Source organism: Tetrao urogallus (genome assembly GCF_951394365.1).
Source record: "Tetrao urogallus genome assembly, chromosome: 17".
Lineage (NCBI taxonomy): Eukaryota > Metazoa > Chordata > Aves > Galliformes > Phasianidae > Tetrao > Tetrao urogallus.
Genome location: NC_136830.1, coordinates 5,713,567 through 5,738,762, shown reverse-complemented (window position 1 = coordinate 5,738,762; position 25,196 = coordinate 5,713,567). Strand labels below are relative to the sequence as shown.

At 41.0% G+C, this 25,196-nt stretch overlaps 1 protein-coding gene across 1 annotated transcript in view; it reads right to left on the bottom strand.

The window, feature by feature from the left end:
* Window positions 1–391: 391 nt before the first annotated feature.
* MLXIP (MLX interacting protein) overlaps window positions 392–25,196 on the bottom strand; it is a gene marked incomplete at both ends in the record, with an annotated part of 39,997 nt that continues 15,192 nt past the window's right edge. Inside the window, 16 exons of the mRNA XM_079543815.1 lie at window positions 392–513; window positions 1,182–1,311; window positions 3,408–3,531; window positions 4,608–4,735; window positions 6,489–6,590; window positions 8,164–8,288; window positions 8,646–8,832; window positions 9,476–9,597; window positions 11,941–12,604; window positions 12,728–12,819; window positions 13,310–13,399; window positions 13,794–13,965; window positions 15,174–15,215; window positions 15,467–15,556; window positions 16,305–16,390; window positions 16,725–16,831. Coding sequence (XP_079399941.1) covers window positions 392–513; window positions 1,182–1,311; window positions 3,408–3,531; window positions 4,608–4,735; window positions 6,489–6,590; window positions 8,164–8,288; window positions 8,646–8,832; window positions 9,476–9,597; window positions 11,941–12,604; window positions 12,728–12,819; window positions 13,310–13,399; window positions 13,794–13,965; window positions 15,174–15,215; window positions 15,467–15,556; window positions 16,305–16,390; window positions 16,725–16,831 — 2,383 coding nt within the window. The remainder of the gene's footprint in view (window positions 514–1,181; window positions 1,312–3,407; window positions 3,532–4,607; window positions 4,736–6,488; window positions 6,591–8,163; window positions 8,289–8,645; window positions 8,833–9,475; window positions 9,598–11,940; window positions 12,605–12,727; window positions 12,820–13,309; window positions 13,400–13,793; window positions 13,966–15,173; window positions 15,216–15,466; window positions 15,557–16,304; window positions 16,391–16,724; window positions 16,832–25,196) is intronic.

The window sequence follows — 25,196 nt, the reverse complement described above, 5'->3', positions numbered from 1 at the left end:
CTCCAAGGGAACATTCTTTGATGTACAAGATTTACACTTAAGAGAACTTAGCACTTGAAGCTGTTTTCCAGAAAGATGTTCGTTGCATACGGATGCATGCTGCATTGATGGAGATATATTGCTGCCTGCAGGATTGAATCCTGCTATATTTACCTGAGCTTGGTGTTCTCACTTAATGGAGTAGAGCACAGCACTGAAGAGGAATCAAGACGTTACAAACAACGTTGCATCACACTTCAACAAATCCTGAAGGCAGAGCCAGATGCTCCCAACAACATCTTGATGATGGAGAGAATTCTTTCTAAAGTGCACCAACTGAAAGGAGACTCACCAGGCTGCTAGACTGGCATGTTCTCCACCCTTTGTACAAATAACTCCTTGTCTTTGGTTGTTAGGTTTCACCAGCTGTTTCATTCGTCCTGCTGACCGCCTCAGTGGCTTGCTCTGGCAGGCGTGATGGATCTGACAGAACTGAGGTGCTTACACTTAGCTGCCGAAGGCTGCTCAACACCACTATTCAAAAGAAAAAAAGCCAGAGAAGTATGAAAAAGCCAGTTTTACTGCAAACAGTTCCATGTAGGACAGCATACAAATACTGTAAGGCCGTTATGATGACAGAATTACAAAAATACTTCTAAGAAACATGCATACTTGCACATACAGTAACAGTAAGTAAGATGCGTAAGAACTGTGCCCAGAGAAGAATAAAGATCTACCTATTTCTTCCTACTGAAAAGGGTACTTTTTGGAAATTCTGACTGAGAATGTAAACAATTGCTGATTTTTAAAGAGGTAAAGGGTAAAGAAACGAGGCCCAAACCAGTGGTCATTTTAATGGGAGATACAAACTTCAGAAGTCTTTTCCTTCATGGGACAAATCACACTGTCAGACTTTACTCCAAATTAAGTTGAATATTTGAACTCTGAATGCAGACTGAGACTGTTTAAATTCTGGAATCTGTATTCAGCAATAATTCTTTTTTCTGTTCAGCCTTAAGCAGGCAATTAAATACCTCACAGCCAAAAGTTCTTTTCACTGTTCAGTGCAACAGTAAAAAGAGACTGAAAGTCATATACTGAGCATTATATGCTTCTGTCATATGCTGACTCTTAGGAAAAGTTATTACATATGGACTTATTTACTATGATCTTGAATTACTGCTTGATAGAAATTCACTTACTTGGCCTCAGAACAGGGAGGGAACAGTGCTGATCCAACCAGGCTATTGCAGTTTGATTCAGATCTTTAAAGCTCGTTGTTGAAACCATTCCATTGAAGGACTCAAACAATGGCTTAATAATAATGCTGAACTGCAAATCATCAAACGTTAAGGGAGACAGCAAAGGAGAAGCTCAAAACATTCTAAGGGAAAAAATAACACAGCTCAAACTGCAGGGAAAAATTTGAACTTCAGTTACTAGTTCTACCAATATTGATTCATTTTTCAAAATTCCTGTATCTGAGATTGACCTTATCTCCTGCAAACCAGCTGCACGCTAAGAACTATCAGGTTTTTCCTTTAGCTTTCTGTAGTTACTGCTTGCAAGGATGGTCCATGAGCTGCCAATAACATTCCTGGCAGTAAAAGAGCAGACAGAACTCTCACTTTGTATTAACGTGTACAGAGTATCACCAAAAGCCTTCTTGGCTGTGTTTCTTGGGCTTTCATGCGGGGCTTCCTGGAATGATCACCATTATAGTGAACTCAAAACAGTTTCCTGTATCACTGACGTGGTAACTCACCAAGTAAATATAGTTTAGAAACGATTACCATAGAACTGGCTTCTTAAAAACTCATTTGAAGGCTCAGAATCTGTGATTTTACCCTGTTATCCCAGAAGGGATTTTCAGACTACAGTCAGCAATGTGTGAGAATGTGGCCAAACTGATCTCCACTTTGTCATACACTCCTATCTTCATCGCTGTGGCTAACAATCAAGGTAGGCCCAGCAACTGCCTGGAATACTCCAGGGGATTTACATGTGGTTATGGACTCGTACAGACTGACTGTGTATTCTTCTGCTGATATTCTACTATTCGTAAGTACTTCACCCCTGGGTTATCTCCAGTAGCCCAAGAACAGATAACTCATTTCCCTCTCATATGCAACAGAAACCATATATTCTCATACTTGCAAAGAAACTTCTCTCTCTTACACTCATTTCACAAGGAGATTTAAAAAGAAGTTACCACCACTCACCTCTCAATCTTCTAACTTTTTAGTGCATGACATTCAGAAATACGTCAGCAGTGGCTGAGGTTTCTATCCAGTTGTTGGCCAACTGTCCCCTCACAGCTACAAGGTAAAGCTGGGAAAGACTACTTAGCCTGTCAACCTTCCATTTCACCAACTACAGTGGCATTTGATACTATAAGCTTAACTACAGTTTTCGTTGTTATGTTAAAATTCTGCTGATTTTTTAATAAAGTGAATTTTTATAACTCACCTGAAACTGCTTCAGAGTTAGTGCTATTACTGCACCAAGTGACTGCAGAGAGATCTTGCTAAGAACTGTTAGCTAAAAGGATGCTAAACAGGAGAATTTGGCTTTCTGGGAATAACATAAACCAAACGTCAAAAAATAAAGCATTTTCACATTCTGAAAGTATTAACAGTGCTGTTCTTGATGCATGCACAAAGCACGGTCTTATATACTCTGACCATCTAAGTTGCCAGGAAGGATAACCGTCTGAGTACAAAAACACAGAATACATATTAATACAAACATACAGAGGCTTAATGTGGAGAAGGAAGGTTAATGCTTCTGCTCATTAATAACTACACTTCCGCTCGCTAATTACTAGCATCCCTGCACTGACTCCAGCTAATCATATTTGATGCAAACTAGTACATTTGGATTAGCTATCCTGGTTCTGTTCCCTGCTTGTGGAAATACACCTCTTGCATTATCATTCATCTGTAAATGAGCTGCTGGCACTGGAGAAGTAAAGAGAAACTAAGTTGATTCACTGTCATAATGAAAGACAAAGAAATCTAGGGGGGAAAAAAAGGGAAAAATTGCAAGTTTTCAAAACTGCCACAACAGTTTCAGTAACTGACTATAATAATTTTTTTCTTTTTTTTAAACAATTTTTGCAGTTCTCAATAATTCTTTGCAAAAAGTGAGAAAAAGCTACTCTAGAGAAACATTTAATTGCACATTTCTTGGAGTATAACCACCTAATGACTTCATACCACATTTCTTTCAAGTCACCTCCAACTACTTTAAAGTGAACAAATTCTGCCTCACAACAACATATGAAGTATTTCCATACACAGACGTGAATGAAAGCTCTAGACATGCATTACTTTAAACAACTTGGCTGAAATCATAGAATCCAAGCTAGTACTTCAAAATACGTTAGTACCAAACCTCAGGTTCAGCAGGTCAATATGAAAGGATACAATCCAGAACTTCCAGTTCTGGAGGGTATTATTTCTCACGTACTCATCAAACATACACCTTATGTGGTCAAACCTCTGCCGTGTTACTGGAACACCGGTAGCAGGGAGTCGCTGTTGGCAAGAACTGAAAAGAAGATGCTCTGAGGTCAGAATCTCCACCAGGAATGACAAACTTCTTTTACAGACTAAATTACAGCAATAGAAACGTGTGCAACCCCAGTATCTCAAACTGAGGTGGTTTCCCTCTGCAGGACCCCCTACCCTGAGTTTGTTTGTTACAGCCAGAGATACACAGTTTTCCAATCGTGTTTATATTCATGCAGCAAAGCAGTTTTTCAAGCTGCCACAGACTCCTTTTTATAAGCAACATAACTGAAAGCAGAGTATACAGAACAAAGTACTTTTTGGGATCCATTCAGAAAAAAGAAACATTAGGAGTCAAGTTAAAATTTACAGACTAACTCCTAGACAGTGTTACAGAATGAAATGTTACGAAGATTCTTAAGAAACAGATCAATTTAAAATAAAACCAAACAGAAATTATCATACTTTTTCTTTCTTTTTCTTTTTCTTTTTTTTTTTTTTTTTTTAAGAAAAAGAAAGATTTTGATTTACTGATAAGTCTAACATAATGCCTAAGCCTAACACTTTTGTATGTGGAAGAAAACTCACTGGGGTTCTCAGCATGCTTTTCAATAGCACTTAACTATTGTAAACCAACAGAGGAAACAGGGACACCAGGAGGGTGAACTGATTTATCAGTTACATTCAGTCAGTGGCATGCTCCATGATTCCAAGTCCTACATAACCAACCACGTCACTTCCAGTATAAACTGAGTGCATGAGGAAAGAAAACTGCAGCAAAGCCATCATGAAGAATAGGAGCGTTTTATCCCCCAGTGAGCCTAATTTTTTTAAAGAATCATCACTGGCTTCTCAGAATTCTTCTAACTGATCTAACGCATCTTTTCTGATGCTGCCACTGTTGTGCATTCATGCTCAGAGCTTGCTGAAAATCCACAAGATTTGCTACCAATGCCCATCCCAGAACAACTTTGCTTTTTGTTTGGAAGTTGGTAGCACTTCTGTTCAATACCCATCTGTTGTTTGGCACGACACCTGAGGCAAACATCCCCTGTTGTTAGCCAAAGCAACATTCAAGCTGCTCTGCTCCATGACAGAAATCTCCCAGAATCTCACATGATGGCAGCGTTTAGCTCCTCGATTTCTTCCCGAAGGCGCCTGGTTTCCTCTTGCATCTGTGTTCTTTCCTGCTGTAGTTTAGCGATATATTCTACTGTTTTCTGGAGAGTGATTGCATGGCTGATCTAGACCAAACACAAACATAGAGCTCACTTTCTGGAACAAAGCTAGATGGATGAAGAATTTGCTTCTAACCTGCGGTAACACCCAGAAAAGCACTTCAGCACCTTTTAAATTTCCTTCATCCTGCCAAAGCACACATAGGTACACAGGAACACTTAATACTGAACTCTTCATTGACCTGACTCCCATCTGCACACTAATACAGAGAAAATGGCTGCAGAGGTTGTTTTCTTTCCCAAATCACATCTTTTCTATTCTGTTGAAAGCAATATATTCAAAGTGTTTATTTCATTATCAACCTTCTAGAAATGCTGGCAGTACTGAAGGATGTGCTGCACCTGCTGAAAAATTTTTTGTGCTGTTAGAAGCATTGTTCCTGGCTGACAACTTAGTCTGGAAAGCTTGAAGTTGTTCAAACAGAAGTAAAATGGCCTAGCTACCACCAGAGACAAATAATGTCACAGATGTTTTTAAAATACACTTTCAGTTCTGAGGAAGCAATTAAAAACCTGTACTTCAGAAGTAAACATTTCACTAAAGTCAAATAATCAAAAAAAATCACTACCTTTCAAATAGGCTATAAAAACAAGCAGTGAGATTCTGATAATTTATAGCCTAAACATAGAAAATAAAAAAAACAAGGTAGACACATCCATGTGATGACAATCAGTTTTCATATTCTCCACGTTTCATGAGGCAGTGGTATTTAAGGATGTTTAAAAAGCTGCACTGCAGAGAAACTTGTGTTTTAATGATTTTAGTTTAGTTTTTAGTGAATTAAGATTAAGCATCATCATCAGAGTAAGATCTTAAGCATGACAATGAGAAGGGATTTTTTTCCTCTGTAAATCTATGTGCAAAAAACAAGTGACAGGGAAAAAATGAGAACATGTGAAAGGCTGAGAACATGTGAAGAACATGTGGGGTAAAGGGCAAATTCTTGAAGGCAGATGGTTGATATCAGATGTCAGGAGTCCAATAGGGGTTTTCAAAGTAGCCTAAAATGGTCAGACTACTAACTGCACTCAGGAAGTAACAGACCAGCACGTGTACTAAGTTTCAGAAATTTCAGTGGACATTTTTGGACACTTGTGAATAGTAATTGCAGTTGTACAGCACTGCTCTGCCATGCTCTTAGCTGTAGTTAACACAGCACAAAGCCTCTGCTAACAAACTGTTCAAAGGAGTGTTTATTAGCTCAGGTCAGTTGTCAAGGTATATTTTGCCAGGCTCAACATCTTACCAACAGCATCTACACCTGGCTTCTGGCTGGCTCATCATTCAGGCAGAGCAAGCTCACAGTACTGACTGGATACAGCTTTTTGAGTCCAGTTCTGGGGACCAGAATCCCTCCAGAACGGGTATAAAAAGGCAGTACATCAGAAGTAAAGGTGACCTAACAGTAAATGTAGTTATTCTATTCTGTAAATGTGACAAAATCTTCATTGCTGGGGTTCTAGCAACAAGAATTGTAAAAATCAGTTTTACTTTTTCCCTGTTGGCTTTAAAGCCACAGTCTCTCATCAGAGAGGACTTGATCAACATTTGAAACTGCATCAACACATGCAACATCTACAGGGCTCTCTCACCTCAACCGTAAGCCATGAATTTATCATCCTTCCCTTTCCAAGGATCTCATTTTAACCATCTTCACTGACTAACTGGCACAGTCAGTCAACAGTGGAGAGATGATTCTTTTTCAGAATGGCTTTCTTTAACTCCCTATTAAACCATTAAAGCTGCCAAGTTACTTACCGACTTGGAGTTCACTGAAACCAAGCTGTTCAGGGTACTGCAGCCAATCCTGATATTAAACCTTCGTTTCTGTTCTGATGAGATACGCTTCATTCTTTGAGTCTGTGTAAATAAAATTATGCTGTTTGCCTTTACTGTTTTACTGCTACAATTATTTCTGCTATTCAAGTCCACAGTGTCATTTTTGTTGAACTGCAGCATTCATTGTCTATGAATTCTGCAGCATTCTTGTCCTATGGCCAAGCCATAGGATTGTAAACTTGCAAGTGGTTTAAGTGATTAGAAAGAAACATATGAAGTATTAAATTCAATTCTAAACCTTGTAGAATTTCCTTCAAAATAAAAATTTCTTTTTAAGACTCTTAAATGTATTTTTTTTTTCCCTGATGTCAAATTCTGTATTTTAGGCACATAGTTAGTTAGGATTTTGTTGAAGTCTTTAAGTCTGAATGATTCTTTTTTTTTTTTTTTTTTTTTTTTTTTTTTTTTTAAGCCTAATACATGCACAGAATGTCAATTAACATCAATAGATTTTCTGATTAAAAAAAAAAAAAAAAAAAAAAAGTCCACAATTCTAGCATACCCTGAGGACAAAGACTGTCAGGAATTAACATTTTCCTTTGTAGCATTAGTAATCTTGAAGTTGCTTCCAGCAAAACACTTAAGAGAAAGTAAGGAATTTTCTCCTTGAGAATGTGCTTTCTGCAGAACAAGGCTCTCCAAGGACAGCCCATGATCACCCCAATTCACAAGTGAGGAAAGCAGTGTAGTGAAGTAGTTAAGTCACTGCCCAAAACCACAGAAAGCGCAAGAAAATACAGCACAGATTTCCAATGCCCTCCAAGTTTTGCCAACCTGAAAAAAAACGTGACCAAGCAATACAGAACTGTTTAGCTTAACTAAGAATGCTGAGGAGCAAGGAGAGTACATCTAGAAACAAGGAAGCAACACTTCCTCTCTCATCTTTCAGAAGAATTACTGTCAGCACGCATGCAAAGCAACTCCTGCTCACGCAAACGTCTTCAAACAGCCACCAACAGCCCTAACGCCCGCCACACCGCAGCGCCTTTTCTTTTAAGAGAACGGCTCCATCTAGCGGCCACTTTCCCCACTACCGGCCTGTCCTAACAGCCTGTTCCTCAGAAAAAGAAAAAAAAAAAAAAGGAATTTGACTCTTGAAGTATTTCACAGCTCTAACTCTAGAGTTTTTGGAGCTGCTTCTCTGTAGAGCTGCAAAAGCATCACTGGAGACATGCTAACTCACTCAACAGGTCAAGAACTCATCCTTCAGCAATGGCTGAAGTTCTGCACTCAAAGAGCTCCAACAGACAATGGCAAAAAGCCACAGTTTAACCTAATGTGACACTAAAACTAAACGTGACACCTCTGACCAAATAAAATGAGTTCCAGCATAAGACTCCTGTGAGCCAGAGCAGGAACCTGCTGTCACGTCCACAAAGACCTGCAGAGGTATGGTTAAGCCTGGCCTCTCTAGTGAGGCATCTCTGAGGAATGGAGTAGATTAAAGTTCAACATCTTAAATTGAACAGAGCAGCACAGATGGAGCACAAGCATTCCACTTTCCTGAAGCACAGCTTCAGTCCACTCAGATACCAGGGAAAAAAAAGTGACTAACAAAAGCAAAGAAAAACACCTGAAAGGAAAGAACACACACCTTAAGTGCACCCATTGGAGAATCAGTGGCAAGTTTTCCTGAGCAGCTGTTCTGAGGAGACTGCGGACTGGGGCTCTGCTCTGAGGTGCAGGGGGAAGCCTGGCCAGAATTCTGACAGTCTCGGCCTTCATAAAAGAAGAAAGACAAGACATTAACAAACAATATTCTGTAGCAAATACAACTGCTGTGAAGATTCTATTTGGAGCACAACTAAAATGCAGCGGACATCTAAGTTATCTTCATTGATATAGCAATCATTTATAGAAAGCACAAAGTCACAGTTTGTGGGAACACTGCACATCAGTTTAAGAAAAAATTGTCAACAGTTGGATGCAACTGAAGCAGGAGAGCAGGAGGGCCCAAAAAGCTTTTCCTTCAAGAAGTATCCTGGAATCTTTAAGGCCCATTTACACCTTACCTAATCAATGGAAACACACCAGCACATGCAGGGAAGAGAGAATGCTTACAAATTTCTAACTTACTAGGTGTAGGTGAGGGAACTTGTGAACTGCTACTGTGGGAAGGGATTTGCTCTCCTTTCACCAGCACGTCCTGGACTACATTAGTAGAGAAGAGGTGTGAGACTGTGGACTGGCTCTGATGGCTACTTGACGCTTGCTGTGCTGGACCAACCAGAATGTTACTGCGGAACTCTGTCACCCCAGGAGCCTGGGAGCAGCATGAAGGGGAAAAAAAAAAAAGAAAAAAAAGAAAAAGAGAGAGAAAGAAGGAGAAAATGAGAAGGAAAAAGAAGTATTTGTTACCTTGTCTCTGGCTAAAAGTAACAAATTAATACACCACTAACAGTCTGATGACACCAAACTGATACTTAGGGAACTTCAGGCACTGAAGCCAGACTTCTGGCAGGAAACCAGCATCCCTTCACAACTTAATGCAGTATTATTACATAGCAACAGCACAACATACTAAAATCTAGTTCCACCTTTCTGTATAGAACATACTGGAAAATCCACTCAAACTTTACTTTCCAACTTAAAAATAGAAAGGCGAGTACCCCAGGTTCTTTCTACCTTCTGCATGATTCATGAAAAGCAGAAACCATCCCCACTAGGAGTAGGATATGAGTTCCAATTTGTAATCATGTTGTGAGACAGAGGCTGTGAAAACTAGATAGTACTTTCAGGCCCACAAAGTACTTCAAATAAAATAAGCAAACATAATGCAGACTGCACACATATGCTGCTAACAGTTGAGAATTGGTGGATTAGTTGCCCCCTTGAGCTCACAATGGCTTTAACAGCTTACAAAAACTGACCTTAAGAAAACCAAACATTTAAAAAATTCTCCTTACTCTGGCAATTCCAGCTGGAGCAATTGCAACATTAGACTGAGACATGGTAGGCGTCAAAATCCCTTCTCTTTTTAAAGGTGTGGGAGTTACAATCACAGCTCTGGACTGTCCCTGAAAGGCAGCTGAAGAACACAGTTAAGTTAGAATAGTTAATGAGACAAAAAAAAAAAAAGGAAGGTGAAGATTATTATGTATGAAATTATGACAATACTGGGCACTGAACAGGGGGAATGGGCACCTATACTGTACTTTTTCACTGCCTTATTAAGTGCCATCAATTTTCTGATAGTCTCAGTTCCATGAGTCCAGTTCTTCCTTGTCCATATATTAAATTCTCTTCCTCATCACTTCACTCTGCTAACATCTTTCGCCACCTGGTTTTACAGCTGCTATATAGGAGACAACCAAACGTGACTACAAATCATCAAATTTCCAGAGAAACAGTTAAAGGACCAAGAACTCTACACAGTTATAAAGCTAGAGCTAATTGTAAATAGCAGCAGCTGTCTCCACAATGAAAGCTTAAAAAAAAATCTCAAAGATCACCACCACTGTAGGAAGCTTCCACCCACAGCAGGAATTAGAATCCTCGACCTAGATAAGGTGGGCTGTTTTTTGTTTTTTTTCCTTTCTAGCAGTTAGGGTCTCAGTTCAACCAGTGTAGATGTACGTTAATGCTGACATAGGTTTTGCAAAGAGCACAGAACTAACTATCCTACATTATCACTAAGGGAAGAATCATGCAAAAACAATGCTTCTGCATGCTTTTTGAGAAAACTAAAGCCAAACTTACTGAATATCCCTCTAGGCTGTGTATTTATTTCAGTATTTCAGTGTATTTATTTCAGCTCACTCGCTCAGAATATTTACATTGAAGTGGAGACAGCAGAATTCTTTCCCATGCAAAACTGTTTGCCTGATGAGATCTTATTTTTAAGTCATTATTTCACAAGACCGTAAGCAAAATACATCCCTTTCTAGAGATTATAGTGCAGTTCACTTTACAGTCATGAGATTATTTGTTTGTCCTGAACACATTGACACCTCAATTATAAGTACTGATGTCTACACTGCTGTCAAAAACAAAGCTTCAGTCTTTACAAAAAGTTTTGACTTTGACCTCTGAGCTTGGTGTCCCAGCAATTTAGGAGCACTGTGATCTCTGAACACACACTGCTAGGAATAAAAAACACCAATGGCTTTAAAACTACAAGAGAAACCAAATTATTAGTTGTGGTGGTCCAGAAGAAAGTGAAGAAGTATTGGGAAAGCATACAAGGGGTGAAGAATCAAGATGCGCTGCATATAGTAGGAACAAAGGCTTTCTGACTGCTAGAGTTGTTCACAATGCTTTAACTACGTAAGTAACATCTTGGCTGCTGTAAACACATGGGCTTGTGCTTAATAAGCACTACAGACAGAAATGTTGCCAGGAACACCTGCTCAGTGAAAAGCCCTGGCTGACATACCTACAACTTCATAAAGCCTATTTGAGGATACTCCTCATAGGAGGGTTTTTCTTGGATTGTTGTTGCACGTTCCAGGCAGCTGAGGTCACTTGGATCCCAGCCAGAACAAGTTTGAAAACAGAGTGCAGTAATTCCAAGACAAAGTTTGCTGCCTCTCCTGCTCTACTCTTGAACTTTCCCACAAGAACCACAAACAAAACCTTCTCTGCTCACACACGCTATTCTTGCCCTTGTGAAATTCTAATGTCTCCAAATCACACTCAAGGTGAACTGGTTCTCTTCACCCCAATCCTGATAAACACTGATGATTTATGGAATGATCTGTGGGCACATATCCATGCTTCCATTCGAACCAACATCGTGGTCCACTTCAACAACTGCTCCCTAGCTGAACTCTGCCTCAAAGAGTTTCAGGCAGGCTGAGACGAGCATCAGAATATGTTCAAAGTGTTACTAAGGCACATATATCAGCACCCTAGTGTTATAGGGCATGATGGCGCAAAAACAGGCACAGTGACTTGTCCAGGGCAGCCAGCTGAGCCAGTGACAGACCTGCCATTCCCCATCTTACACAGTCTCCCTGCCACACCACTGTGTGACAATGTTTTGAAGGAGAGCTAAGAACAGTATTAAACAACAAAAACAAGGTTTTAGTAGCCTAAGAGTCACGCAGAGCTCTGGTCAACCCATGCGCTGATGCACCTACGTAACCCAGCAGAAATTTTACAAAGGAGACACAATTCCAGGGCTGAAAACCTCCCCGTGCATGACTTTTTTGACAAGTCAGCTCTGCACACACACAACCAAACTGCTTCCAATTCTCCCAGTCCAGAGCACCCCACTGTAGTGTAGCCACATGCCAGTAGCTTGGATGACCCCTCGCACACCCTCAGGAAGCTGTATTTTTAACCATTATGTAAACCAAGAAAAACAAGAATGTGTTCCCCTCCTGCTAGTTCCACTCAAAAAAGAATGTCACCCACCGTTTTTTCTCACCTGGGGTGATGAAGGCATTCTTTAACACTAAGGACACTGTTTCAGGCTTCGGAGCAGATGCTATTTTTTGTGACTGTTTGGGCCTTGTCCCAGCACTAGCCAAGGGAACAGCTTTGGGGAGTGCAAACGTCAGTTGGGACTGCAGCTGGGGCCGGGGCTGTCCCTGCAGGACAGTAGTCTGGAAAGCCAGGTTACAAGGCACTCCTGCTCCTGGCTGCTGTGTTGCCAGGACAAGGTTCTGGCTCTGGCTGAAGGTGGTGGCAGGGGCATTGTGCGTCAGCGTTGCAGAAGCTGTGTGGGTGATAACTGTAGATTCACAGAGGCCAAACTTTTGGGTTTCTGGTGCTGCAAAAGCAGATGGTGGAGAGTTTAAGCTAGTATTCAGAGGCACTGCTGGCAACGGGGACTGGTGCTGTTGTGTTGCAGGTTGAAGCAGTGGCAAAGGTGTCTGAAACACTGGCAAAAAAGTCTGTGGCCCACTCAGAGACGAGTCAGGAGCAAAGTCTGCTGGCTGGATGAAAGATCCCCCACTTCTAATGCTGGCACAGTGGTCAGTGCCAACATCAGGAATGACAGGAGAAGGTACTGAGGAAGCAATCAGTCCGTCGCTGATGTTCCCAGATGGAAGTGTGTTGGGCAGTGAACCTGATGGCAGGACAGGAGACTGACAGAAAAGAAAAAAAAGGTACAGATTCAGATGTGATCTCCTCAAGCTAAAAATCTTTTTGCTCATGTTTAAGCCATACATGTCCCCAATGAGGCTGTTTTAAATGCTGAGAATGCTTACCTGAGAAGAATGACTGCTGCTGTCTGTTGTATTTGAACTGACAGCAGACACAGAAGGGAAATAAGCACTGGAACGATTAGGTGTGAATAAATCTGAAATACAAGAAGTCACCTGTTACTTTTTTTCTTCTAATATTTATGGTCCAGCACCATACCATAAAATATTAGAATTTCCAGGAATAGCGGTATTATTTAGCAAGGAATGAAACCAGGAAATTTTTACTTTATCCAGCTAACTGAGCAATACATTGTTGTCTTCTAGAAAAAAACTCATCTCTTCAGAACAGACCTCACTTCTCATTCAAGCTGAGGATGGGGCAAAAAAAATTAACATACTGTCCTAGTTCACCTGTATGTAGATACTCAAGAGCTGATTCTCAGTGCAGTCCCACAAAACTCAGTGATCTGATACAGACTGAACAGAGGCCCAGCAAACAGATGTCACTTTTGACTTCCATGTTTTGTTTACCTTTCACTCAAATCTCTTCTTTCTAAAGAGAGTAGATATCTGCAACTGTTTAACACTGGTTCTTAAATCACTGCAATTTTTAAGAAATTAATTGACTATACATCAAATTCTTACCCTGAAAAGGTTCAAAAGTGTCCATGAAATCAAAATTTGGCTGGAGAGGAATAAGCCCTGGTTGAATCATGTCAGCATTTCCTAAGTGTGCTGGAAAATTCAAGAAAGAGAGAGATCAGCTTTGTATCACTTGAACAGTAACTCACACAGTAGGAATATGGCACTTAGCTACAACACCAAGACGTGCATCACAGCCAGACTTGTTCAGGAATTTTACAGAAAAAAACACTGCAAAACAAATGGAGCACTGCCTTCTTTCAAAACTACTGCACAGCTCTGATAACAGACAATCAGGGAACGAAATTTGGATGATTAACTGGGATTCAATAAGCTACAAACTATTCAATAGCTACATTCTCTGACTTATTGTAATCTGTCATCAAAGTAAGATACAACTTCTTAAGCAAGACTAGAAATTCAACAAACAAGATTTCTCTTAGAGGTTCCCACTGCAAAATCAACACAGCTGACAGCCAACAAATACCTATCTCTCTGGGATTTGGCCAGGAAACCAACTGATGGGAAGACAGTGTGGAGAACAGGGTGTCAGTGAACTCAGACATAAGCATATCCGCATCCAAGAGGCTGCCCTCCTCCATGGGGACAGGGGTTTCTCTACTATATCTTCTTTTTTGCCAGAGAACCACATCATCATCCTGCCAACGGAAAAGAAAAGTCAGGCTGCCTATACAATGCTAAAGCATTCAGCTGCAGAAATATAAGAACGATTGTCACTTTTCAAATCTCTAAGAGCCATTCAAATGGACTGAAACAGATCAGTGGTACTTCTAATAATACTTCAGCTCACAGATTTGAACAACAAAACACTTCTACAGAAGTTAGCCCACATGCTAGAACAGCATGGGAGAAATTTTTGCCCAAAAAACAGGTGCAGACTAGTAATACATAACACCAAATAACTGCAGCAATACTTTCTAATTTCATTGAGTGTATGTATGTATTTGCAGCTACACTTCGCACAAAGATTTAAAATAACAAACGTAGCAAAAATTCAAAGCAAATAATTCCTACCTTGAAGCATAACTGAATCTGAAATTTACTTTATCTAACTTTGTGTAAAGTACAAAAATACAACATCATGGGATTTTACTTACTCTTCCTTCATTACAGACTAAGGACAACTATTTCTAGTCTGCAGCAAAAAAAAAAAACAAACCATAGCTTCTTGTGGCTGAGTCAGCATGCAGCACTAACAATGCCAAAATACCATGGTGGTACATTGGAGCTCGCTGCCAAAACACCTGAGTTTTGTGAAGCTGGGACAGATCCAGATTTATGTTCAACTCCAAAAAGAAAAGAGAAAAAAAACCAGAATAATACTTCTGATCATTTTATATGCCTAGAACAGATTTGATGGCTTTCAAAAATTTCGTTTTCATGCTAATTTATAGTACTGTTGTTCTTCTAAATATCTTGCCATTTTTAGGATCCTGGCACGTTATTTGCCAGTGTTGTGACAGCAGGAAGATCAACAATGTATCTGCACACATCCTCTCATATCCAGTTAGACAAGCAAGGAAGTAGTGCCAGTTATGACTCAGTAACAAGATGAAATAGCATGCCAGTTCTCCAGGAGATTGATCTCTCTGCACATCCAAAGCTGCTTCTCATTTATTCTGTCACAGCACTTTAGATTCAACCTCTCCTCTATCCAATTTAAACTAGAAATCTTACATTGCTCTTCATGGTGTAGAAGCATTAAGCTGTCTGACCTTAATTAAGACTGCAGCAGGATGCTTGTGTTTAGATTTTAATCTGTGCAAGCTACTGCATGTTACAGCTTTGTTACCTATTGCAGCTTCTACAAGCGTAAGTGCAGCCACTTTTCTCTGGTATCACTCACCCTGACCAAACTCGACAGATCTTCATCTTTATGTTTCTGTAACTGCAAAAGGAGAACAAAACAGATCTTAAAGTCAGAATACATCCTACATATACCAGTAGAAGACTCAACTGCAAAACTTGCAATATCCAGTCATACACAATTAGTCACTGCACCATCATTTTTTATTTAGTGGGACTTGCATAATCTCTGCTTTAAGTATTACTACATGCTAGCAAATGGGACATCAAAACTCAAAAAGCAACAACATACTGGTTGACTAAGCTACATTAAAACTGTGCAAAGGAACAGACCCTTTTCTTGAAGTATGTTCTCCACTTGTGGTATTCCCTGATGACTATTTCAATCCTTCGTTTCCAGTACTTTCCTTCCGTTGCAATGGCCTGAGAACACAGATACAAACACATACCATGAATTACACAGAATCACATAATGGTTGAATGTTTAATAAGTTTCCAAGCAAGTATTCAAGAAGAAAAAACATGAAAGAAATCTTGTTAATTCTGTTTGAGCTCATGTATCAGCAGTCCAGTTGTCCCAGAGCATATCTGACAGTACTAGTTTATTGTGAGGAAGATGAAACAAGAGAAGGGTATAGCATCGTAAATTATACAAGAGTTTTACAGTACAGAGAGCTACATCTACTGCCACATCAATGGCCCCACTGATCTTCTACAAGGAGCCAAAGGGCAACTGTTTGTTTCCATTTTGTGCAGAAGCGTGACAATGAAAGTACACAAACACACATTCACTCTTTTTGTGAAGTTACCTTGACAGATTAAAACAAGTTTTCTCTTGTCTTGAAACTACACTTCATCAATTGAAGATACAGAAAACTCTCATAGGGTCACATAAATTCAGTTCCCAAAACAGCTATCACTGAATAGTCAGAAGAGAGCAGTGGCTGTCAAAATCTTAACCATTCAAACTAGAACACAGACACAACAGAGACTTTTGGCTGTTCCCTGATCACTTCAACAGGACAAAACTATGAAACATGGGTTCGACAACACACTTTCTTCACGTTAATGGCTCCTTCGAAATAAATAAAGACAATGGAGCACAGAACTACAAAGCTACTTTCCTACCTAGCGAAGTAGAAAACTTAGTATAATCTCAGCTGGTACATACCTCTGGCCGACGATGCTCATCTACATCAACAGAGCCATCCAGGGGAGTCACAAAATGGCACACTGGATTCTTGCGCTTCTCGAGGTCTGAAACAGGAATGAAAATGCGAGTGCTCAAGAAGTGTGGGCTCTACAGGGAGCCCTGTTACCACAACAGAAATGTGTGGGGGAAAAAAAATATTGCTGGGGCTCCCCCCCGACAGTCAACAGGAAATGAAGAAATTTCAGGCAGTGCTTCCTCTGCATGGAAATCCCTGAGAGCACTGATCCAAAGATGGAGCCACAACAGCTGTCCACACATCGCAACCTCCAGCAGATTCCTGAGCTTTTCATTAAGCAGTAATTTCAGATCTTTCTTGCTTCTTGCATGTGTCACTCTGAAAATATTTTATAGCAACCGACAGCCCAGTTTAATACTTACATTGCATGTACCATGCCCTCCAGATGGCGTTATTGAGACGGATTTTATCTCTCCACTGAAGCTTCAAGCCTTTAAAATTTTTCCATTTTGGAGACACTAGCTTCCCACTAAAACAAAACAGAAAGCAAAATCATTCTGATTTCAGTTTTTCTCTTGCTGCAGCTACAGAACGAGGTGTTCCCCTAAAACTGCCAACAGGAAGACGTAGAAGCAACCATGATTGACAACTTTTGCCTTACACTGTCCAGTGCTTACTGATCTACACACCAGAGAGCGGTTTTCAAGACTTCTTCATATTCTTATCTGCCTGCTAACAACTGTCACAACAGGTTTTGCAAGCATTTCAGGATTGCAACTCATTTCACCCCTACACATTTTTCTTCTTGCTAGTATTCAGTCTTCTCAAATTTCAGCCTATGACTTCCATTAACTGACAACAAGAGCACTTAAAATCTTGCAGGTTTGGCTGTATTATAGTTTTATCTGGCTTGGATTTTGCCAGGGAGCTGGATGAAGTCAACACAAGTTCATTCCTGCAGTTCCATCTGATTTTCTGGAATGGTAATACTGGAAAGAATGAATGAAATACCAGTTTCGGACCAAGAGAAACCACCACCCACCACCTCCATAGTGCTGATAAACACAGCTGAGCAAGCTGGCACACAGATTCACCATCAGCCTAGAAATAGTAACATTTCTCCAAAGAAGGGGAAGACTAGAAAGAGAAATACCTGACATATGAATAGCCTTAGGGTTGGGGGAGAGGAAAAAGGAAGAAGCAACATGTAAACACAACAAACACCAACTTCCCAGCCCTTACAACACCTTCATGAATCATTAATCCATGCTATTGACAGATCAGAGGAAGTAGGAAATAGTCCTAATGTAGTACATTCAAAACACAAATTAAAGTACATGTGCTGCCCCTCTCCCAGGTTCCCCCTCTCATTTTCTGTGATCTGCGAGTTTGGGGCAGACATTGGATCCATCCATTCATTCAGAACCCCACATACATCATCTCATTCTGTTTGCAAGCTTTCTGCAAGTCTGCTGTTGCTCTTCTTGTTGAATGTGCCTCCCATCTCCGCAAGCTGTCTCACCACCTTCCCTGCACAACCAGCTCCATCCCAAAATCTTCAAGTCTCTTGCTCACCATTTCTTTCAAATCCAGGTTAAGACACGGCTTCTCCATTTCTCATGTGCGCATTTACAGTTCAGAAGTAAGTCATTAACACGCTGACACATCACTAACACTGACAAAATGCCCACATGCCTTTGACTAAGAAGTCTGTCAACTCAATGTTCATCTCAGTTGCTGCCTGTGTCTGGACAGTCTGCCAAAGCAACAAAACTAGTAATGTTCATTCAGCAAAACAAGAACAAACGCTTTTCTTTAGAATAATAAAAAAAGGAAAATCCCTGAAAGGAACTGCGAAGAATATACAAGAGATCATTACATCTTCAAGGAGCCAATTAAAACTGGAATTTAAACACAAATAGTTTAAAATGTTCTCTATTACATTCTTCCAAAATACTAAACAAAAAGTAGAGCATCAAAAGAAGGAAGTGATTAAGAACCTATTCTCAAAATAATTATTATTTTTAGTTCCCATGGGAGCAAAGTACAAACCCAGCTTGAGGTCATAAGTGAAACGCCTCTACCCTTAACGAGAGAAAACAGCATGAAGCTGACAACAATATTTAGATACTAGTCCAAATTCAATTACTTGGAACAACACTGCGACTGAAAGCAGCAGCCTAACTGAAACCCACCTCCAGGTTTTAAAGAAGCAAAGCAAAGCGAAACAAAGAAAACAAATTCATCTCCCCAGATAACCGCTATCTGCTGTTGCTGCCAGCTCCCCAGCTGCTCGACCACCACAACTCCTTCAAGGACACAGAAGAGCTTGCTGACCAGCTGCACATTCCCAACATACCTGGGAGCACACTTTCCCAAACCTCGTTCTTCCTACAACCGCTGCTGCAGCTCCCCAGGAGTGCTGGCTGCAAAGGAGGGAAGCATCCCTGAGAAGGCACAGGCTGTGACAGCTACATCCCGCCATAGGCAAGAGCTGGGGGAGGCAGGGAACACAGCTCTCACTGCTGCCTCGCTGCCAGCTGCACCGCCTGCACTGCGCAGGACATGCTGGCTCACACAAGCAATGCTGAAGTATGAGACTGCTATCTTTACCATTGCCAAACTCCAAGTGAGTGAAAACGGCTCGACGGATAATGCACAACACATTTCAGGAATTCAGAACTCTCATGTAGAGATCTCCATCTCCCAAAACCAAACACCTTCAACCATAAGCCAACTGCAAAAGCTGCAGCTGCAGAGCCACCAGAGCTGGAAGCACCGTAGGACACAGCAGCCCCCATGAGCTTCAGAGGAGCCACAGCTCTCAGAAGAGAAACGAGGCAGCCGCTTCCCTGTGCTGCAGCTCACCTGCAAGTTCTGGACACACCAAGAAAGGCCAGAGCCCATTCCCAAGATTTTTGATAGTTTGTCCCAGCTCAGGACCTTTCTGAGGCAGCAGAGATCCAAGCAGGCACATACACACCTGATCTGTCAGCAGAACACACAGCTCCACACATTTTTGAAGTTCCAGGAAGAACAGCTGTGTTCTAAAAGCAACGGAAAACCCTCAAACGTCACAAGAGTCGCAGCAAGATGCAAGAAACAGATGCCTGTAGTGAGGGCGTGACCTGATCTCCTTAAACACAAACACATTTGATTTTTAACTTTTTCTACAAGAAATTAAGAAGTAACCTAGGAGAAGGTGGGTATTCTAACGCTCTACAAAGCAGACTTTTGCCCTGACAATACCTATTTCTAGTCAAAGCTCTACCCCTAAGAACCTCAGCGTTTTGGTTTAAATTAATAACATCCAGAATAAAGCACTCCTGGCATACATAGGCAAGCAGTACCCATGGAGGCCTTTTCCCTGACCGTATGTTACAGGGACGCCTTCTGCTGATGATTAGCAATGAACACAATTTTAAGTGTATAGTTCACAAATATTATCTAACAGATCAGTTAATGAGTTAGTGAGTGATCTTATAGGGCACTTTAGTGACGATTTTGACCCAGCAGGGACAATACAAATGAGTAACCTTCTTCCTTAACAGGTACGGGGCACATGAGATGCCATTCAAAGCTGTTAGGATGACTTCAGAATCAAGCCAGTAGCCCTTTGTAATTAAAACACTGATAAACCATTCAATCCAGCTCCTCTAAAGGCAGTGGAAAAACTCCTGGTGACATCAGTAGTAACACGATCACGCTCTGACACCGTAAAACGACTTACAACAGAAGAATCCCCTGTTCTCCTCCCTGAAACCAGAGAGTTTTAAGATGGACTTTGGACAACATCAAGCCATGTGACACCACCACCCTCCACATTTGGACAGAAAAGGACTGTGTGCCAGCAGCACACAGGATGTGCTGGCTCATGCAAGCAGTGCTGGAGAAATATGTGACTTCCTTGTACAAAACCAGACGAGATTGGGTTGTCGTGGTTGTTTTTTCCTAGTACTAACGAGAAAATCATTATTTCAGGAAACATTGGTTTCTACAAAGAGGACTTTAAAGGCACAGAACGACTGATCTGCTGGAGGCTGCTCTGGACAGCTTATCTAGACAATTAATAGATGCCTTGCATAAGCATTAAACTAAAACTGCACAGGACAGTATAGCAGAAACTTCTTGGTTGTTTCTAACTCAACCTGCAGTTCCCTAGTTTTGATCTACCTCTGAAACCATCACAACTGTGGTACATCACTACGTTTCCAACTTTTTTGTTCCCCATAGAAGTCACTAGGGAAAACTTTGCCTCCAACACCAGTTTGAAAAATCCCCCTTCCCCATCCAGAGAAAAATTAAGTTTGTACTGCACACCATGACACACAAATGCTGCTAACAGAGGAGCTCCAGCTGGCACGTTATTTTGCAATTATAGTGCACTAAATACTGCACAAGAGATCTGAAAAACACCCTGTGAGAGAGGAAAAGCACTGCATGATCTCTTGCTTAAAAACAAGGAGACAAACAGTAAGACTGAATGCTCACAGCTACAAAGTGTGTGAATGAGAGTTAGAAGTGGGACAGATTTTTGACAGACCGCTATGTTCTGCACGTGCAAGCTTCATTCCCACCCTCTTTCACTTATTTTGGCATTTAGGGACAAGGAAAAGCTGTTGCTAGTGCTGACTGCAGCACAGAAGTTATTTTTTAGTTCTGCACTCACATAGCAGCACCTGGCCTAGATCTATCCTAAGTGGAATTCAAACATAAACCTCTGAGCGCCAGGCTCAGATTCCACAGGCCTGACCCTGCTGCCCAAATATACATTCTCAGCAAACACAGCAAAGGTACCGACATGCAGCCACCACAGACTTGCAGGAATAGCTTCTCATACAGACGATATGTATCTTACGTCATATAGATGAAAGCAAACGTTTTCTCATACCTGAATCTTGTACATTCAGTTATAGGAACAAACTACAGAAGTGCACTTTGTTCTGTTTGTTAACAGATTCCCACCAACTTTGTGCTGGAATATCCTTTTTGCCTGGATAACTCCTATCCTAAAACTCCCTTCTTCTGCATTTGTTTTCCAATTCCTTCCCATACGTGGCCATTCAATCTTTTGAGGTAGACTAATTTTTCTTTTAATAGTAAGTGATGGTAGAGACTCTTAATCAATAGAAAAAAAATCTGACTTGATATTACAGTAGCTGAATAGATTAAGCTGTTCAGCAACGTAGAAAAGGAACTCTTTGGCTTCTCCCCAGCACTTTTTGCAGGAATTGGTTTTAGTTTCTTTTTTAATCTCCAATCAGTTTTGCTGGGGAGCTGGACCTGTAAGCTCAGCTCTGCAAGGGCCAAAACTAACAATATTTCCCAAACAAAGGTTCATTCAGAGAATCAGATTATATGCATTGTTTGCTGGACCAGAGAAGCAGGCAAGTGAAACACACAAACTTTCCTCTACTGAGCAAGTCTGGAGGACTTGCATGGAGGCCACACTTTCACATCCTCAAGTTCATACCTACAAAGTTAATCCCAATTGCAGCCTCAGGACACTAATCCCAGCCAAGCAAGCATCATAGTTGCTCATTTTCTTGAGGTTATAAAGTTCATCTTCCCTACCTGGAATCCTCGTGCAGCAGCAGATTCCAGGCTGAGGAGGGCTTTCATCCTGCCCACACTCCACAAATAGGGGCTTCGTGCTGAAGTTGCATAAAACATTCTAAATCAACCAAACACTCCCATAGGTTAATTCTTCTCCATTGAAAAATAATACTTTGGTCAAAGGGAGTAAAAGGCACAAATACTTTCTGTCTAAATACATCATTTTCATGACAGAAACATTAAAAGAAAGTGATTAGCTGGAATTGCAACACCTGCCAGGGACGCATTATTTAGACCTCTCGCACCCAGGGATGCACCTCCTGAAGAGGAACAGCAAAGTAAGAGATCAGTCACACCACAGGAGCAAACACTCCTTGCTAAACAGACACATTACAAGCCTTCATTTATTCATCTTAAAAACATAACATTTTAAGTCGGAAAGCTAATTTGCCTAAACAAAGGCTCGTGGGGTCAGGGCTCTGACAAAGAACACATCTCCACTGGCAGTGAAAAGCACAGCTCAGCACTGCTGGGTCTCGAGCACTGCCTGGTGCTGTTCCATGTCTTCCTCAGCAGGAGCAGCACAGAGTCCCACGTTTTGCACACACTGCTGTATCTACGCTGCCAGCTTTTCACTCTCCACTAGGTCAGTCGAGCAAAAGGGGCTTGCACTGCAGTTTTAGCCAAACATAACACGAGCAAGAGCTGCTCCAGGAAGGCTTGTGGACAGCTGGAAGGACCACTGGAGAAACGCTGAGACAGCACGGGCTGAAGGGGAATAAAGGCCAGCACAAATCTCCAGGAGACCTGGAGGCTGCGGCGTCCTTCAGCCAGTGTCTATTTAGAGACTCAAAATATTTGGATAGTTTCTGTTTCCCAGTTTAAAAAAAATTACAAAGAAATCAAAGGATATTTCCAAAAATGTTCCCACTTCTCAGATGTTCACCCAATATGGTCTCACTTCACTACAGAACTGGAACAGCAAAAAGGAGAAAAAAACTTCATAAATAACAGCAATGATGCTTTGGTCAAAATACCAAGAAACTGACCCTGCTGTCACCATCCATCGCTCTCCTTGGAGAGCAAAACCTCTCCTTGATCCTCGCCATACTTCACCCATCTACAAAGATCACATACTTCACAAATATCAAAGCTTTTCAGGACATCATGTACTTGAACTATTAAATATCAAGGCTTTCTTTAAAGAACCATCAGATGCTCTCATGTAAAGAACACTTCAGTGTTTGGTCACTGAAGACAGGAGAAGCAAGCAGTCCTGACTGTTCTCTCACTTGGCTGGAGAGCTCAGACAAAATAGGATCAGTTTGTATCTTTTTCTGCCTTTACGAATAAACATTAAAATAACGTGGGTTTTCTGAACTATTTCTGGTGTCTGCCAGCAACACCTGCATTGCTCACATAACTGTAGTTAAGAATATCAGACCTTCCCTCAGAAGAAAGCAGCGCAAACACAGTGAACAGTAAAAAAATCTTACAACTAAGAGCCACAAAACTTTTGCAGCAATATAGACGTACATTTAAAAAAAACAAAACAGTCCTCCATAGGAAATTGCTCTGATTTTTGTTTAAATAAACACTGCCACCCAAAGTTCCTATTTTGGTACGAAATGACAATCTGTCATTTATTCTGGCAGAAAAGATGTAAATGTGGAGAGCACACAAAGTGAAAAGTACCACCACTTCTAAGTATTCTGTTTTTTAAGGCAGTGGATTTCAAATCTCTATTGGAACTGAACATCAATGCATGCTTATTATGTGGAATTTAATGATAACTCAATAAAATGATACTTATGGTAGCATATTCAAACACTAAAAAAGGCAAGAAGCATCTGAATTCTGAAATCTGAATACTGCATGTATGTATATATATTGCTTGTGATCAAAAGGTTTAATTATAGGCTCACATGCAATTTTTTCCATATCCTAAGTCTCTCTGCCTGTGCACAGAATCGATGGCACGCAGCACATCTCAAGCATTAAGCACATCGCTGGCCCCTAATGCTGTTTACTTCTCAATGCCCATACTTGAATGTATTGGTTATTATTTACGGTTAACAACAAGGCCACTCACAGGTTTCTCCACAGTGCTTTCATTCCCATTCTGCATTGGAAAACTGAGAAATGGACCTATTAACATTTCATTAGCCACTTCTCTGCTCAGCCAGCTGAGGTGTTTTTGCTTCCAAAGCCACGGCTGCCCTTCTCTGTCCCCTCCAGGCGATGAGCTGCCACCTCAGCAGCTACTGGATACATGGAAGACTCCAGTCTGACCAAGCTTAAGAGCAGTTTCACAGGTGAGAGCGTTCAAGTAGCACATGGGCAACAGCCTCACCAAAGAATGCAAGGCCCTGCTACAAACCTTTGGGTAGCAGCATTTTTCAAAAACGACTGGAACCCTTTTTTCTTTACTTCAATATGGCCAAGACATTTTATTAATGGAACAGACTGAACTTCTTTTAACAATTTCTCATCCAAAAATCATTGGCTTAAATATGAGAAAGTTCAGATCGAGCAGTTAAACAACAAAAAGTGTGGTTACACAGCTGGAATTAGTGGGCAGCGTTAAGAACAGAAGGTGCTACCAGAGCAGCCTACAATAATTGCTGGGTAAGAGGGTGGAAAGTCAATTTCTTTTAATGTTTGGTAGCTTTTTTTTTTTTTTTTTTTTTGCGGTGCAGCTTAATGCTTCATGTTTTAAATGACTCACCCTTATAACAAAATCAGCACGTTATCTCTGTATTCAAAGCAGTAAGCATGAAGCCTGCTCAGAGAATGCCAGCAGCTGTTTACTGCCTGCAAGCTGCAGGGCAAGAATTGAAGGCAACCAACTAGAGTTGCACAGCTTCAAATACAGCCTCTTTTCTTTTGCCTTTCTCACTGGTACCAGGATTGCACACAGTCAGTGCCGTGCCTGGGGCCAGGATGACCAGAAAATGAGCATCCAGCATCATCCACCAAGTTGTCAAAATTATTTTCGTGCAATCAGCTGGAGAACTTCCATTTAGGGAACATTTATTCTTTGCCCAAAAGGAGAAAAAGACACCACCAGCCTTAAAGCACCTCATGACTCTAATGTGCAATGGCCCACCAGTGACTTCACCCTGATGTACAGCAGCGAGGACTGTGATAAAAGCCAGATTCTTTGCTGCACTTTTCTCTCCAGCAGCTTTCTTTTCAGCTTCCTCCTTGATGCACACTTCCCTGTCAGGAAACAATCACAACACTCAGGCACCCTTTTCCTCCTCTTCATCCTCTCTGCTGCTCAAGGATGACTTACAAGTTCGGTGAGGCAAAGGAAGCACCCTGTACCTATCTAA